Here is a 17,312-nt window from a genome sequence, read left to right as displayed (position 1 = left end):
TGATTTTTGACCTTCTTTGCTTTCCCCTAGATGACTGTGAGTAGTTTGTTTTTTAAGTTAGATTCTCTTTCAGGATAGGAAAGAATCTGTAGACAGATCTGGTTGGAGAGAACATGGTTTAATTAAAGGCAAAGCTGATTTCAGCAGCTGCAGGTCTTGCACAGACAGACCAAAACAAAACAGAAAAAAAAAACCAAAAAAAAAACAAAAACAAAAAAACAAAAAAAAAAATACAAAAGAAAACTTTACTACACAAAACCAGTTTCTGATAAAGATTCTCCTCTCCCTCATTACTCCACACTGAGGATGATAAGGCGAGGAACCCCGCCCCAGGAGTCAGAAAACATTCCAAACACCAAATTCTCATGCAGAAATGGGGCTGCAGATGGGACGTGGGCACTACAGGAGCGAGACGGTGAAGCCGGTTAGCTTGAGGTGCAAGAATTGGTGACAGTTCAAACACTGGAATGTTGCAGCTGCCTGAATGCAGAGCTCACACACACAAAGTGGGTAAAGGCAGCAGGGAAGGAGGCTTGGGAGGGAGGGAACTGGAGCAAGGTGGGCCGGGGAAGGGGCTGGAGAGAAGCACAAAGGGTTTCATATTGCCATTAGGTGGGGGACGTCACCCTTTCAGACCTTTCAAAATAAAACAAACAAAAAAACCCAAACACCATGTCAAACTAAAAGCAATAATGGAAGCATACGGGACTCCAACCACTCTCTTGGAAGAGCAACGAGCATTGATCTCACCCCTTTCCTTTGCTGGGGTTGCCCAGACTCCAGTGACGACCGGGGCTCCTGGATGTGCTTTGCTCTGCAGCTGTTTTGCAGCTCTCAAGTCCCACGCTAGCTCCACACACTCACACGCACTTCCCTCCCCTCCCGGAGAGCAGATGGGCCGGAGTGCGTGCATGAACACTCACACACACACGCAAAGGAGAGACCTCCCAGAAAATAACCCTACCCTAGCACAGCAACTGGACATTTAGATTGTTTTCATAATTTCCCCTTAAAATATTACTTTTCCAGGAAATGACTATCAGAAATGCTTTTCTTCTGTCTCTACACAAGAAAATTTTCAGTCCTCTTTCCTTCTAATAAATATCAAATAAAAGTTTATTTTCCTTTCTTTCGCCTTTTCCAGAATGGACTGCGTTGTGTCTTCTTCTGTGCGTGATGCACACGTGTCCGTGTTGCCTTGAATTTCACTCTGAAAGCAGAGGCTGGGAGACTGCAGCTGGGCGGGGGCCCGGCCCCTCTGTGGGCGGTGCAGACGCCGCTGCCGCTCGCTTCCTCTCCAGACTGTCTTTCGGGTCCCAACTGCTGGACCCCATGCTCTTGCTTCTTGGTGAGATGTTGTACACATGAGGAGTAAAAACGACGACTAGCACGCAGCAGAGGGCAGAAGAGGGATGGAGGTAGGGACGAGGAGGAGGTGGGTGGTAAGTAGGATGGGGGGCACAAAACCCAAACAACAACAAAAACCACACTGAAAGCTTCTACCTATTACAGTGTGTCAGGCCGTGAATGGCTAGCCTGCCTTCCGTGAGACTGCTTGCTATGCTACCATAAAATGTACAGGAGTCAAAAACATTAATTTAAAATCCTACAGCAGTCGTCTGCTAGTCCAGCCCAGCACCACCACCCACGCTGCATCCTCGACTGGGGCTCGAGCACCTACAGAGTGAAGGGCATTTCCTGCTGGAGTCTCCAGGCCAGAGGCGGGCCCACCAGAACCTTCTGAGTCAAGTTGAGGCCTCGTCCTCTCCCTTATGGAACGTTTCCACTGGCTGAAGAGGTCAGTTTCCCCATCCTGTCACCACCAACCTCTCACCAACAGGAGCAGTGCACGGGGCTCTCCTTGCTACACACTGACTAGAAGAAGCACATCTGTGTATGGAAGAATTCAGTGTGATATTTACTACTGGGAGTAATAATAATAATAATAAAAGATGTTCAGGAATAATTTCAACTACATTCTCAGTCAGCAAAGCAATCATTAATGGATTCCTATTTTATTCCCCAAAGAGGAAAAAAGGACTGAGAAGTTCCCATTGGCTTCTCCCATCTGCCTTCCCTTCTCAGCTTTCACTTCCCATGTGGCTGGGGACATGCACGGTGGAGAAGGTGAGAGGCGGTGACATCAGGTAACTGAGTGAGACAAACAGCAGTTCCTCTCTCCCTCCGGAAGGCCCGGGGGGACGGAGAGTTCCTGATGGTTTTTTCTTTTTGTTGCACTGCAGACATTTCGTGCACACTCAGCGGGCTGGTGGAACACTTACACCCTCTCAACAGCAAGAAACAGAAAAGAGGGCTGCCACCTGCAGGGGACTGTGTGGGCCAGTCCTGCAAACCCAACATGCCATGGTTTATGGAGCCTTCATTCCCAGGGATGCCACTTTGGCCTCAGTGTGGAGGGTTCATGGTGCCTTGTCCCCGCTGCTGTTTCTGCTTCTGCTGCATTAACAGCTGCTCCAAAGCGGAAGGTCCAGGATGCATCATGGAACTGGACCAGATAGACTGAAAAACAGCCCAGAGCTTGTCAGCAGAGGTCAAACGTCGGGTTGTTTGAAAGGGATTTGTTTTTCAATCCCTGCCAAACATAAAGGCATACATGTCCCAAGATCCCCACCTCCTAAAAAAACATCCAGCTATTAGAAAAAGTTCTTGTAAGACCAAGTCTTCAAGACTGGTTACTTCCCATTAAGATCATTTTAAACCAGAAAAGGTGAAAGTATGTTTTATATAAAGTCTTTTTTAGTAAAACTGAGCTCCATGTGAGACCACAGAGCATTTACTAGAAAGGTTTTAGGCAAAGAAAGCATTTTTAAAATTAGATACCCTTCTTTTACTTGTTCAGAAAAGGCTTAAGTAAAATATTCCAAGATGAGTCAAGAATTTTCTTAATCTTAGAATCCAAATAAAAACCTTCTTTATGTCTGTCCCCCTGAGGATACTGCTTTATCACTAGTACATTCGCAATTAAAAAAAAAAAAACAACAACCCTATTCAAGAATCTTAGAAGACCATGTTTCTTGGCCTTTGCTAGATATGCCAAGAATCAATCAATTCTAAGGGCCTATGAAAGCAGAGACATCTCGTGTGGTTCTGGTTCCTAACCCACTCACCTTTAGGCTTTCCATGAGGACAGCAGAGGAATCCTCCATGGAGGGGCCATGGCCTGTCCAGGAACCACCTGGAGTGCTAGCCTGATGCCAACTGCTCTCAGAGGATGATGTTGCTGAGAGATAATCAATGCCAAATCCACCCATGGCTAGGAATGAAAAGAGAGAAGAATAACTCAAGAAAATGTTCTATCATTGCCAAACAGCAAAAGCTAGGGGAGGTTACACTAAGTTATTTCACTTTTGCTACACAATAAAGTTTGGGTCTCACCTGGCTTATCAGTTTTCCACCGATCTGCAGTTCTCCTATCCCTGTTATCTGGAGTCCCAATGGGTCCAAAGTTGGAGAATGGGACAGAATTATGGTTGTGTGTTGGAGGGGAGCTTGGCAGGCTGCTTGGGTTGGAGGAATGAGGAGATTGGCTGGCTGGTGTTGAATGATCTATTGAATAATAGCAACACAGGACATTAAATAGAGAAGATGTTTCACAAAAATATCACGAATGAAAGTTTCCCATAGATTTGGTCACTTAAATTCTACTAAAAATAACCAAAGGGCTTTGGGAGAAAGACAAAATAAAAGCCTTAAGAGAATCTGCCATATGCACTAACTGGTCTTGCTGTACATATATCTAAAGCACATTTTCCGCCTTTAAATAAAACAAAACAGTAGACAATTTTGCCAAGTGCACGCACTGTTTTGGTATGCCTACTTCAGACATGTATATACTGGTCTTCTCTATCAGAAGAGAACTGCCTAACCTTAAGAATTACTATCAATTCTCTATTTTAAAAAGTGTATAACTTTTCCTACAAAGAAAACTAAAAAACAGCTGGAAACCTTAAAATAAAACTCTTATTTACCTCCCTTATGACTGTGCTCATTACTAAAGGTGTAAAACAGCTTTTTTAGTGGTATTAAGTGAACCAGCTCATCAGGCTTTTTTCCTATTTTCTTTCAGAAGTTACTTTAAAAACACACTAAAAAATTAAAAAAGTGGAGTTCCCATCATGGCTCAGTGAAAACGAATAGAGACTAGGAACCATGAGGTTGTGGGTTCGATCCCTGGCCTTGCTCAGTGGGTTAAGGATCTGGCATTGCCATGAACTGTGGTGTAGGTCACAGATGTGGCTCAGATCCTGCACTGCTGTGGCGTAGGCGGGAGGCTACAGCTCTGATTCGACCCCTAGCCTGGGAACCTCCATATGCCACAAGTGTGGCCCTAAAAGCAAAAAATAAATAATTAAATAAATAAATAAATAAATAAATAAAATGAAAGCAAACAAAATCCACCAAAACACTAATATATTTAAAATTACAAAATCATGCTAAATCTTAATCGACTTGAATATACGGAAATGCAAGGTCTATAATTTCAAGGTTAGTCAGTACCTGAACTGGCTGGAAGTGATGGAGACCACGGAGTCCCCTCAAAAAGGGAGTAGAGTGATGTTTCCTGGGGGGCAATCGTAGGGTTAAGTTCTGCTTTGGAGCTGGTTGTCAGGTTTTTTCCATATACCTCATTGAACACACTGTTATTGGGATATCTTTCCTGAAAGGCAATGACCACCAAGTTATTAACAAACTCAGTCCAAAGAGACTTAGGAAAATGCAGTGCTCGTGCTCATGGATGCTTGATACGTCCTAAGCTTTCTTGGCAAAACAAACTTCTGAAGGCTTTTATTTCTGTTTCTTTCAGTTTTCCTGTTTAATTCATTTGCCCTTTTCTTTCCTTCACCCTTGATTCCGCTCTATGTGACCCACCCAGGTTAAAAGTATGAATAATTCATTTGGCTGAATAACAGAGCACTGAGGATTTTAATATTAATGGGAAGTTAAACAGTTCAAACCATAACACACAAGCCTCTAGTGTACTCCAGAGAAAGAGGGGAGCCATAAAATCAAATACCTGGAAGACACCAATATATGGAAGAGAAAAACAGACGTACTGAAACAGAAGGGGAAACAAAATAATAACCCACGATAAAAGCACAAAGCAGGATTCTTCACTGTGTACGCACCTGATTGAGAGAGAATCCGGTGAGGGACAGGAAAGGGGATGAATGTGACATGAGCTCCGAGGGCTTCTCCAGTAAGGATTTCTTCACAGTCCCGGAAAAAAAAAGGCAGTTAAATTAGGCCTTCCACTGTCTTAATAATAAGTAACTTTAAGATACCATATACCCAAAGTAAAAGACTACAATTTAAGCATACTTATATGCTTATACTCACCAATCTTATACAATTTAAGGCTGAGAAGATGTAAATTCAAATTTGTTAACACCATGACACCAGCTAAGTGTCAGCTACCACAGGCGAGTCAGAGCCCTCCCTGATCAGCACCTCTAATCTAGTGCGGAGATCCTGGCAGGGAGCAGAACCCCTGGAAATTGGCAGTTCAGAGTGTTCATGAGGCAAGAACCTCAGGAACCCCTCTGTCAATAGCTGCATTTCAAATACTCTCCAAACAAGATGCTGAACTGTTTTCTCCCTAAATTTTTAAAGCACTGACATGAACGATTTTATAAAAGCTTTTAAATCATTTGACAACTTTTGTTAGCATGGTTCCTAAGCACTCTATTTGTGGTATATATTAAAATAGTTGCGGAGTTCCTGTTGTAGCTCAATGGTAACGAACCTGACTAGGATCCACAAGGACGTGGGTTTGCTCCCTAGCTCTGCTCAGTGGGTTAAGGATCGAGCATTGCTGTGAGCTGTGGTGTAAGCCAGCAGCTGTAGCTCCCATTTGATCCCTCGCCTGGGAACTCCACATGCTGAGGGTGCAGTCCTAAAAAAAAAAAAAAAGTTGCTAAAGTCAAGTCGACATTTATCAGCCCTAAGAAAGTAATCAGGAAGGAAAAAAAAAAAAAAAAAGCCGAATCTCTGATGCTGTCACTGAATAGTTGGGTGACAAACATAAACACCTGCTTCATGCAAGGCACCTTCACAAGCATTATGTCATGAACTGTATTAAATACAGGAAGAGCTACAGTCAAGGTTTTATAAACATGAAACAAACAAACAAACAAAACCCACTAAAAAGCTCTCCCTCTGCTTGCTCCACCATCAGCTTCACTTCCAACGGAAGGGGCAAGCACGGCAGGAACTAAGGGATTAGGAACCAAGGGGACAGAGAGGACTTCCTCTGCGCCCCTCAAGCCACCTCGGTAAAAAAGCAGCAAGAAAGGCAAACACACAGAGGCGTGAGCTCAGCTGCTGGGTTTTCCACACACCTAGGTGCTGCCATTATACTACTACTGTCGAGGTGTTTGGAGGATCTGATGGCCACTCACTTGGGAAAATTCTTAAGGGAACTTTAAGTGCCAGGGACAGTGGTGTCTGTCATGAGTGCACTTTCATTTCATTAACGTTTCCTTGCTCAGTGTTCATGGGAAAGAAACAGCAAGAAAGTGGAAATCAAAACTGTTATGTTTTATTAAGATGGCATGATCGGAGGGGGAAAAACCTCACAGCAAACATCTTTCTTACAGTTCCCCACCCTCAGTAAAATAACAGGTAAACAACACATCCTTTGAAATGTAGACTGGGTTATAGCGGATTATTTGTTAAAGGCACCACAAATCAATTCTTAAGGCTTTATTTTACGTCATTCTAGTTATTTATCTTTATATTCACTCATTTATGGTATTCCAACAGTGTTTATAAAGAGAATCCTCTTCATTTCCATTCATTCTGACTCTGGCTTTACGAATTTGGCTCTGAATTTAGATCAGGGCTCTTAGATAGCCAAACAGAAAAGGACAACATACTGTTTAGTAAAACCAATCTAGAATCTTTTCATTCAGTAAAATACCTAGAACATTATTTCATTTCATACTCTGAACACACGAGGAACTTTCTCCTAAGCAAGATTAAATGACACTGAAATTCCTGGGTGCAGATGGAAGTGACACCTGAAAAGTAAGTTAGTTTGCCAGCATCACAACCTGGGTGTGACCGGCCCTACAGGATGCTTTCCAGATAACACATAAACAAAGCTATCACTCTCAGATTTGGGGAAAATACGACTCAGAAATGTTTTGCCATGTTTTACTACCATCTGAAGATTAGTTTGGCCAATCAGAAAATAAGTTTTAAAATTCTGTAAAAAAGGAAAGCCCTAGAAAAGAAGACACCATCTACTCCAAAATCTCAGAAAAGAAGCTGAGGTTAGAACAAGAAGTATTATGTCAAATACATACAAAGAGGCTTCGTCCAGGAAGAGAGGCGAGAGGTCCCAGCAGAGCTGGGTAAAGATCAGGAGGGTTAGAAAAAATCAGCTCTTCCTCTTCCTCCAAGGCAGCCAGACTCTTTAACAGGTCCGGAGGAAGCAGAGGGGAGCCCTTGGGGTCCTAGTGACAGAAAGGATCACAGTGAGATGCAGTAAGGGATGAGAAAAGCACAAAGAAGTAGCAGCGTGATTAGGGAGATTAAAGCAACTAAAGTCAAGGAAGAAACAGTGAATAGTGAGACAGGATTATGTTAAGAGGAAAAAGCTCTGAAACACCAAAGCAAAGTGATACAAGGACAATGGTAGAGAAAGACTGCCACAACAGAAAGAAGCACAACAGTGACAGACAAAGAGCAGAAAAGGTTAACTTGGGCAGTAAAACAATGCCACAGAGCAAAGTGATTAGCATAACTGTGCTAACAGAGAAACAGCTTTTTTTTTTTTTTTTAAAGTTAAAAACAATCCCCTGTTTATCATGAATAAAAGGGGCAAGGATGGGGGAACTCCACTATCAAAGACAACTGGCTGACTTTGTTCCTCTCAGAAAGCAATTTGTTAAAATATGCAGTAAACCTATTTTTAAACTTAGATGATTCAGCCCAACTGAGAGGAGCTTTGTCTCAGAATTCTCTAACATGCTGTGTTAGAGATTTCTGCACATGATTTCTCTGCCAGACCATCACAGTTCAAAATCAGGAACAGGATTCCTCAGCCTCCCCAAATCAAGCACACTGTGCAACTGTGAAGAGGAGACCAAGAGCTGCACCCACCTACAAAACAGCACTCTATAGCACTAATGAATTAGAATCACTTTTTAAAAAATAAACATCTACTTGGGAAATTCAAAAGATATGCAGCCCCAGACCTATCTCTGAAGTGCCTGGTGACAGGAAAGGACACGCACCTCAAATGGCATCCTGGGCACAGGATCCTGCTCTGGACGGAAGACTCCTGGGGACCGTTTGCCCCTGCGGTCCATGTTGGCTTGCTGTGACATTACAGCTCTGTTACCAGCCATGCTGTAGGAAGAATCCCAGTAGAATTCTGGGATCTTGACTTCTGAGGGATTATGGTTATATGGCTCCATGGGAAAAGGCTTCATTTTTTTCTCTAGAGGCTGTTGCTGCATTACAGGAGGTTGCAATGACGGCTCAAACAGTTTTATGGGGTCTTGGGTTTGAAGGTAGTAGGGCTGTTTCACAGGCATGATTTTCCCTAATGGGCCTTGAACCTGAGGGGGATTCCACAGCTGTTTGGAGGCATCTGCCTGTGGATACTAAAAAAGAGATAGATGCCTGTCACCAAGATGAGGATAAAGTGCAATGTTACTTACACTCAGTAGTGAGGAATCACAGAAAGAACTTGAGAGATTTACCACCAGCAAAACTCTAGGCAATACAGTTTCTTTTGCCCTTTAGGTTTTTTTTTTTAAATGCACAGAGCTTTCTGGGAACACATTAAAGAGGTTTAATAAACGAGGGTGTGCATGTGGGTGGGCGGACATACTTCCCCTTCCGCTTCAAGTGCTGTGGGGATGACTATTTCAAGCTGGTGTCACATCACTCTTAACATCTCATCAAGATTAGGATCCCATTTCCCTTCTTACATTAGGTTCAAATAGGGGGAAATTATTTACAGAAAACCCTTCTTTATAAAGCTGGCAACTAGAAGGGACAAAGAATGGTAGTTAAGATCTATTATCCCTTACGAAAGTAAAAAGGAGAACCTCCGAACTTTCCTAAACAGCAAAGAGAAGCCTTAAGTGTTCCCATCATCATTGCAAGTCTAAGCATGAAGCAGCTGAATGCTTAACTAGTATTTTTAATTAACTAAACACTAAATAATTTCAGCCCTCCCCCTCCTTATTTCAGCTGGACTGTATATGCAACTGTAACTTACCTGCTGGAATCCAGAGTGGTGAGGAGGGCTTTTCCCCAAAGCTGGCACAGCTTTTGTAGGGGACTGCTGTTGCTGAGCTAGAGCTTGAACCTGCAACTGGCTTGTAGACTGTGCTGTTGGCTGAGCTGGTAAAGATGTAAGGGGTTGCTGAGAAGGTGGCTGTGGTTGTTGAGGTCCCTGGTTCATTGGCCCTGGTCCAGAGGGCCGTTGCTGGCTGTAAGGAATGTGGGACTGTTTCCCAGCTTGCACCTGGTTTCCTGCTGGAGAGTGAGCTGTAGGCTGAAGAAAGGTTCCTGGGACAGAAACACCAGCTGGGAAGGTGTAACCTGAGCCCATAGAAAATGCCACAGGAGGGGGGATAACATATGTTGGGGGCGGGAACCCTTCAAAATAGAAGAACACAGCTTTAGTTCTAAGGAAACTTAGCCAAAGAAAGGCAAAAATTAGTCATTTTGGGGTGGGGTGAAGAAGAGGTCCCCTAATAAATTATAAAAGACAGGGACCAACCATCAAGGCTGGGCAAGTGTCAGTCTTTAACCTGGTTTCAAGAATTAAACATAGACTACTGACTGCTACTTCTAGCCACTGAAGTAACTGAGTGTCTCTCTCTCTTTTTTCCTTTTTACATCCGCACCTGTGGCATATGCAAGTTCCCAGGCTAGGGGTCGAATCATAGCTGCAGCTGTGACCTACACCACAGCCACAGCAACATAGGATCTGAGCTGCATTTGTGATCTACACTGCAGCCTGCAGCAACGCCAGATCCTTAACCCACTGTGCTCGGCCAGGAATTGAACCCACATCTTCATAGACACGTTGGGTCCTTAACCTACTGAGCTACAATGGGAACTCTTAGAGTGTCTTAAAGGTTGTTTCTTAGATGCCATGTTTCGTGACAGGAATTCCTTCATAACAACAAGCATGCACATGACACAAACTACAGAGAAACAGCTCAAAAATAATTTCATAAACATTAGGGAAAAGAGAACTTCCTTTTACCTTTTAACATTTTGGTTTAGTTATGTCACTCAAAGTATAAAATTACTCAAAAGGTGAATAGAAACTCCTACACAAATGGAATTCAGTAGAAGAAATTACAAAACATGTATTTACCTGGCCGGCTGGGAAGAGGAGGAAAGGCTCCAGGGTGATGAATGGGGATGAACTGGGAGTTACTTGCTTGACTTGGGGTTTGAGTTACAGGTGTTTTCCTGGCTTCAGACACTGGAGTCTTTCTTAATTCTGTCTGTGATTTTACCTATGACCAACCAGAAGCAAAACTATAATAATCTGAAACTCAAAATTTGTCAAAAAGAAGCACCTACTCTAAGAAAGTATTTAAAACCTCGTTATGTCAAAAAAAGTATGTGTTGAAGATATTTAATTTTGCCTAAATTTAAAATGGGAAAATCAAATTATTTTGCTGCCAATAAAAGATAGAAGGGCTTAATTTTACTTGTGTGTAATTCTTTCGCTTGCACCAAATCCTAAAAGTACAAAATATAGAAAAGACTTTAGGATTCATTTGTTTTACAAGCAAGACACCTGATGCCAAAAGGTTAGAAAACTTGCCTATGATCTTATGCTACCTGTTACGGGCCCCAGGGCCCCGAATATCCTAATTCATTAAGTAAAGTACATGAATTATGAATTAATAATGACCACTAACCCACAGATGAGACACTCTGGCCTTTAGTTTAACTTTATCTGGGCCGTCTTAAGGGTACCAATTAGGCATCTACCCACCACCCTGCAACCCTACCACCCTTCAGAATAAATGAGGATACTCTGAGCAGTAAGGAGAGGCCCTATATCCTACACATGGAGCCAGAGAGAAGTAGATGTCACATGCATTGCTCAAGTAATACAAAGAAGAAGAAAATGAGGGGAAACAGGTAGCATTTATAAAAGACTTAGGATGACATTCAGAGGGTGGCGATATGACTACTGTCAGGTTTTCTTTAATCATCAATAAGTAGATTTAAAAGGGATAAGAAAAAGAGATTTTGTTTTCCAACTAGACCTTTTTGGGAGGCAGTTCCAGAAAATGGAGGCAGAGCAGGCAGGAAATGCTGAACTCTTTACACCTAAAACACTGGTCCTGCGGCTTTATAGTTCTTTTGGTTTTTTTCCTTGCCTTTCCCTAGCACTTCTCACTCTCTCCATGCCTTTTCTTAATTTCTAACATGTTTTTCTCTATGTTTCTCCCCCTACTATTAATCTTAAAATGTAACTGTTATGTTCTTATTCCTCCTCCCCCTGGCAAAAACAACAACAACAAAAAACAAAAAACAAAACACCCCCCCCCAAAAAAAGAACCCCAACGCAGTAAGGGAAATACATTGCAGGTACTGTTTACTGGCAAGCAGCCTTCAAAAATGTAAGATTCCTCATGCCTACTGCAAACAAACACTTTTGCCAAAACGTGTTAATGAATCAACTAGCTATAGGTATTTACATAAACGTGAGTGGTACTAATAAAATCAGCAGAGAGAAAAGACCTTTTTCTATTTATATGAAATCATCTCTCTCTCTCTCTCTTCGGAAAGGTATTTAATAAAATAAAAATAACTGAGCAGTGTTTATCTTTTCCCAGCAAGACTTGGGTTCTCGCTTTACAAATTCACATGAACCAAGGTAACACTAAAGTTATCTTGACAGGTACAACGTCAAGGAAAAGAACTTCACTGTTTTCCAAGAATATATTTATTTTGTATAGTGAATCTGGAAAAACAAAAACAAACCAAAAACCAAAAACTGTGTAAGCCTTAACACTGGTTCTATGGGATCTACAAAAGACTGCAAGTTTCCCACTATAGCCTCTGGCATCATACCTTCCAAATAAAACGCAATTCTTTGTGGAATTAATAGCTTTGTGACTAGTCATTTCCGTGACTTTAAGTGGAGAGAAGTGATAAACATGTCAAATCAGGTTGAGATTTTTTTTCATTCTTATTACAATTCCTGAGAATTGATGGAATACCCATCTACCAGAGCTCTTTACATGACCTTACTCTGCAGCCCTCTAAGAATGCATTCAAGCTCCCAGAAGAGCCAATTCTCAGGGCTTTAGGAACAAAATGAAAACTCTTGCCTTTTGTGTGAGCCTTCCTCTACCTGCTTTATAGTTCAAATACAGCTTACCTGCACTGCCACACTCTGCTTTCCTGTTTCCTGTAACTTTTCTAAGGTGCATTTCTTGGTTTCTGTTTTCCTCTTGGTGGTGTCCTTCTTTCCATCATTCTTAGTTACAGTTATTCCTTTGCTATAGTCCCTTCTCACCTCTTTGGGAGGAAAACTTCTTCCTTGGTCTCTGTTCCCTTCTCGTGGCTTAATGTTCTCTTTGAAGGTGACCACTGGTTTCTCTCCTGTGTCACAGTTGTTGCTTAGATTCCGGCCTGTAGACAGCACTGACTTCAGTCCTGGGTTCCCATCGGCAGCCAGGGATTCTATCATGGATGTCTCTTGCAGAATGAGGTTCTCTTTGGCTTCACTGGGGTCTTCCAGTATTAACTCTGGGATTTCTGTGATAAACAACAATTTCCCTACCTCATTTTCACACTGAATCAGCCTAAAAAAGTAAAAATAAATCCATATATGAAAAATATAAATCTAAAAAACAATAACAATTGAACTGTGTGTGGGTCCCACAGCCAAAACATTCCCAGTCTCAAAATGTGGGAAACAGCACGATATAACGGTACGGATGTAGGTAACATAAAACGCAGGTATGCAGAAATTCCAACTCTCATTATCCCACTTAACATCACAACACATTCCCATGCCCTTTTAATATTTTCTAATAATTATAGCTATATTTACCGAGGATGGTTTAAGCACAAGACACTAGACTAGGCCCTTGAAGTAGCGATAATTCCTATTTTATAGGTGTGAAAAATGAAGCTTGTCAGTATTAAGTTTATTCCAACATGCAACAATGTAAGTGCTTCCATTTTATACAAACCTGAATATAAAAATGAATATGAAATAGTTACTGACTCTGAAAAGGTTATAATTACTTGCAGAGATCTTAAGGACTCATACCTAGGGAAAAGTGGTGGAACTAGAAACTGAAATCAAATGACTCTAAAACCTATATCCTTTCTATGACACCAACTACCAAATCTACTTTTATTTAACCAGCCACTAGCACCATCCTGGTCTGTCTTGACAGAAACTGACCACCATGCCCCTGTCAATACAAATCACTATTAACTGTGAACAAACAATTTAGTTAGGTTTATACAGACATTTATAAATTAGAGCAGAAGCTCATGATAAATGATGGAGACAGGATAGTTCCTCTATAATAAGCAGTGTAATGAGAGAAAAGAGATTAAATAAAGCGATACGTATACGATCATTAGGGTCATAATTTGAGTTGTGTTACCAGCATTTTGACTTGAGTTTATAATCAATAGGATTATACCAGAGTTTAAAACTCATTGGGGTGTGTGTGTGTATGTGTGTGTGTGTGTGTCTGATGAGGAATACCTTGGCTGATTATCTGCGATCCATTTGCCTATAGAGATCAAGCGCTGCTGCCGTATTTGTCGCTGCTGACCCTCTTTGTCTCCTGTAATACCCTGGTGGCCTTTGGAAAAATCCAAGTTCCTAAAATTGATATAAGAAAATTACAGAAAACTAAACTGCTAAAGATATTTTCCAGGCAATCAAGTTCACCTAATGAACTTGATTTTTCCATATGGGTTAACTGTTTGATGTCATCAGCTTTGTTTATTTGAATTTATACTTGCCAAAATTTTAAATACAATGAAACAAAGTAGATACTATATAAACTTCACTACATTATCATGATATTCTTACTTATATTTAACTTTGTAGTTGGGAAGTTCAAATCAATCCCAACCTTTTATTAGGAAAGATTCTTTTATTGTAAGAGTAATGTTTTCATTAACACTTACCTTGCGTCATAAGCAATTTACTTCAAATGATCATGGCAATGCCTACTCCAACAAACAGTATTAATCTATCCACTTTAAGGTGGACCAATTTAACTCAGAAAAATGTATAAATATAAAGTATAGAGGGCAAAGAACTCACTGACATTAGAAAGGCAAGTCAACCTAAAAAATAAGACGTTTTTTCATTAAGTTATCTTTGATTAAAAAAAAAAAAAAAAAAAAAAAAAAAAAGAAGCATCTAAGAATGGCTAGGCAGTAGGCCAGATGCTAGGGATACAAAGATAAATGCAAAATAGTTCCACCTTAAGGAACAATTATGATTTAACCTGAAGAAATAAAAACTAAGCAAAGAATGAGAGAAGCATAAAAAAGAAGGGCTAGTTTCTTCTGATAAGCTTTGGAAAGGTTTCACAGAGTAAGCGATACCTGAGTTAGATCTTGGAGAGGTGTGATTAAGTGCTGACAGGTTGGCAGGCACAGGGCAGGAGAAAATGGGAATGCTATAGGCACAGCGTGAACAAAGTTTTCAAGGAATGCAAGTACAGAGCTATTTAAGAATGGGACATAGTGAGTGTGTGTTATGTGTAAGTACTGGGGGGGAGGAAGGTGAAAGTGGTAGAAAAAATGGCTGAAAAACTAAGCTTTTGGACATTAAGCTAAAAAAACATGGTAACAGCTAGGGACGGGGTAAATCCATGCTTATACTAGCAATGGGACATCATCAGGTGTATACTTTAAAACCTAACTGCAGAAGCTAAGCAGAAATGGACTATATGAGGAGAGGAACTTTTAAGCAGGGAGGCTGATTAGGAAGCTTTTTTATATTCTATGTAATCAGTGGTAAAAGCTACCTACCTGAAAGAAGGTCTCAAAGCCAAGAATCCTTGTAACTCAAATTCCTCTGGAAGCGGTGTAGCTAGAGAGGACAAAAATCAAGATGTGTAAACATTTTAATTAAAACATTTTTGTTCAGCAGAATACTGTTTCCTAAGTTTAAAAAAAATGAATGTTTTCTAGACAGAATCAATAGTGCTCATGGTTTTCTGTTCTTCTTTATAATAATCCTATTAAAATAACTTACCTGTCAAACCCCTGCATGTTGGTTTTGGGCCCTAGACATTGCCCTAACATGAACCTATGACTCAATGCCAAGGAGGATGCCTATGATGGACTACTCCCCGCCCCCGCCGCTGAGTAGTCTTAAAAATTCACAGCCTTAAAGATGCATCCAGTAATCATGAGGTTTGGATTATCTCCTTGTTAAATGAATGTACGGACTATCAACACTGACATCACCTGGGAGCTTGTACGAAATGCAAAATCTCGAGTATTTTCCCAAACCTACTGAGTTACAAACTGCATTTTAACAAGATCCCAGGGGATTCATTTGTAAATTTGATGCCTGTGGAGCACTGACCTAAGAGGAGAAAAATAATCAGAAAGGAGTCAACTACGGATTGTTCAGTGCAGGTTTATATATAATGGGGAAAATGTCAAAGCTAGTGGACAATGATTAAATAAATTATGATAAACCCACAGGATGGAGTATGAAGTAGCCTGTAAAAATCATGTTTTAAAATGTTTAAATGACAAAGGAAAATGCTAACAATATAAAGTTAAATTTAAAAAGCAGATACAAGAACAAAATAATGAATGCCATTTGCAGCAACATGGATGGAACTAGAGACTCTTGTACTAAGTGAAGTCAGAAAAAGACAAATACCGTATGACATCACTCATATCTGCAATCTAATATATGGCACAAATTAACTTTTCCACAGAAAAGAAAATCATGGACTTGGAGAATAGACTTGTGGTTCCCAAGGGGGAGGGGGAGGGAGTGGGATGGATTGGGAATTTGGGGTTAATAGATGCAAACTATTGCCTTTGGAATGGATAAGCAGTGAGATCCTGCTGTATAGCACTGGGAACTGTATCTAGTCACTTATGATGAAATAGGATCATGTGAGAAAAAGAATGTATATATATGTATGTGTGACTGGGTCACTTTGCTGTACAGTAGAAAATTGACAGAACACTGTAAACCAGCTATAATGGAAAAAATAAAAATCATTAAAAAAATAAAAAGTAGATACAAAGCTGTATTGAATACCAATCACATGCAGGTGTGTGTATGGACACACAAGCAAAAGCCTCAATGAAAACACACGATCATGTGCGTAGTACAGAAAGTATCTCTGTGCGAGACAACTAAGGGTGACTTGTGTGCTTTATCTTTGTATGTCCCTAATGCTCTATGGTAAGCAAGCACTGCTGTGGCAGAGTAATTTGTTTACAGTATTTCCTTAAAACAAAGAAACAAACTAGTAAGAATGAGGAAGGGAAGAAGACGGAAAGAATCTGAAGGTACTCCACTCTCTGGACACCTCTTTAAATGTAGCTGAACAGGAGAATAAGCTGCTGAAAGAACTCGAATAATATTATTTCTATTTCCACCCACTTCTCAAAGCAGAATTCAAAGTCACTTTTGAGACACCAAATTTAAAGTCAAATGCTTAAAAACCACACCCTGCGTCCCCTGGTTAAGCCCACTCTTAGTGGTGGAGAACAATGTCAGTAACCCAAGTTAAGGTAGCCCTACCATTGGTACTTGAAAGATCCTCTTCATGGGGATGAAAACTATTCAGAAGAGAAATTAGCCAGGGCCAAATGCTGGAAAATAAAACAGATGGTTCAGACTTTATTTCTGCATAAGAGCAACCACAAGACTAATAAGCCATGAAAATGTTACCTAAAGGACCTAGAGTTCATGTGCTTTTCCTTGCTTCAGCATTTTATTTTTATTTATTTATTTATTTATTTTTTTGTCTTTTTGCTATTTCTTGGGCCACTCCTGCGGCATATGGAGGTTCCCAGGCTAGGGGTCCAATCGGAGCTGTAGCCACCGGCCTACACCATGCCACAGCAACTCGGGATCTGAGCCGCGTCTGCAACCTACACCACAGCTCAACGCCGGATCGTTAACCCACTGAGCAAGGGCAGGGACTGAACCCGCAACCTCATGGTTCCTAGTCGGATTCGTTAACCACTGCGCCACGATGGGAACTCCTGCTTCAGCATTTTAAAGGCTATATGATTTCCTAAAACATATTTCCAAATATCTAAATAAA

General features: G+C 41.0%; 1 protein-coding gene across 50 annotated transcripts in view; it reads right to left on the bottom strand.

Moving 5' to 3' along the window:
• Positions 1-99: 99 nt before the first annotated feature.
• The window catches only part of SMG7 (SMG7 nonsense mediated mRNA decay factor), a 78,253-nt gene continuing 61,040 nt past the window's right edge, over positions 100-17,312 (bottom strand). For 7 of the 50 annotated variants that reach the window (XM_084977940.1, XM_084977919.1, XM_084977936.1 and 4 more), the window contains 13 exons: positions 16,784-16,854; positions 15,037-15,097; positions 13,751-13,870; positions 12,539-12,827; positions 10,370-10,514; positions 9,257-9,639; positions 8,262-8,633; positions 7,329-7,478; positions 5,148-5,228; positions 4,519-4,678; positions 3,397-3,567; positions 3,129-3,274; positions 100-2,520 (listed from right to left, as the gene is read on the bottom strand). In XM_084977940.1, the coding sequence (XP_084834066.1) occupies positions 2,407-2,520; positions 3,129-3,274; positions 3,397-3,567; positions 4,519-4,678; positions 5,148-5,228; positions 7,329-7,478; positions 8,262-8,633; positions 9,257-9,639; positions 10,370-10,514; positions 12,539-12,827; positions 13,751-13,870; positions 15,037-15,097; positions 16,784-16,854 (2,263 nt within the window). In that variant the 3' untranslated portion in view covers positions 100-2,406. Of the gene's footprint in view, positions 2,521-3,128; positions 3,275-3,396; positions 3,568-4,518; positions 4,679-5,147; positions 5,229-7,328; positions 7,479-8,261; positions 8,634-9,256; positions 9,640-10,369; positions 10,515-12,400; positions 12,828-13,750; positions 13,871-15,036; positions 15,098-16,783; positions 16,855-17,312 lie in introns of all 50 variants that reach the window. The other 43 variants (XM_084977935.1, XM_021063787.2, XM_084977934.1 and 40 more) reach the window with 11 other exon arrangements.

Source organism: Sus scrofa, chromosome 9 (genome assembly GCF_054392235.1).
Source record: "Sus scrofa isolate SSC_HxYL_T2T_F1_AM1 chromosome 9, Sscrofa_HxYL_maternal_Yorkshire_Landrace_v2.0, whole genome shotgun sequence".
In the NCBI taxonomy this organism is placed as follows: domain Eukaryota; kingdom Metazoa; phylum Chordata; class Mammalia; order Artiodactyla; family Suidae; genus Sus; species Sus scrofa.
The sequence above is the reverse complement of the archived record's forward strand: the minus strand, read 5'-3'. Positions and strand labels throughout refer to the sequence as shown.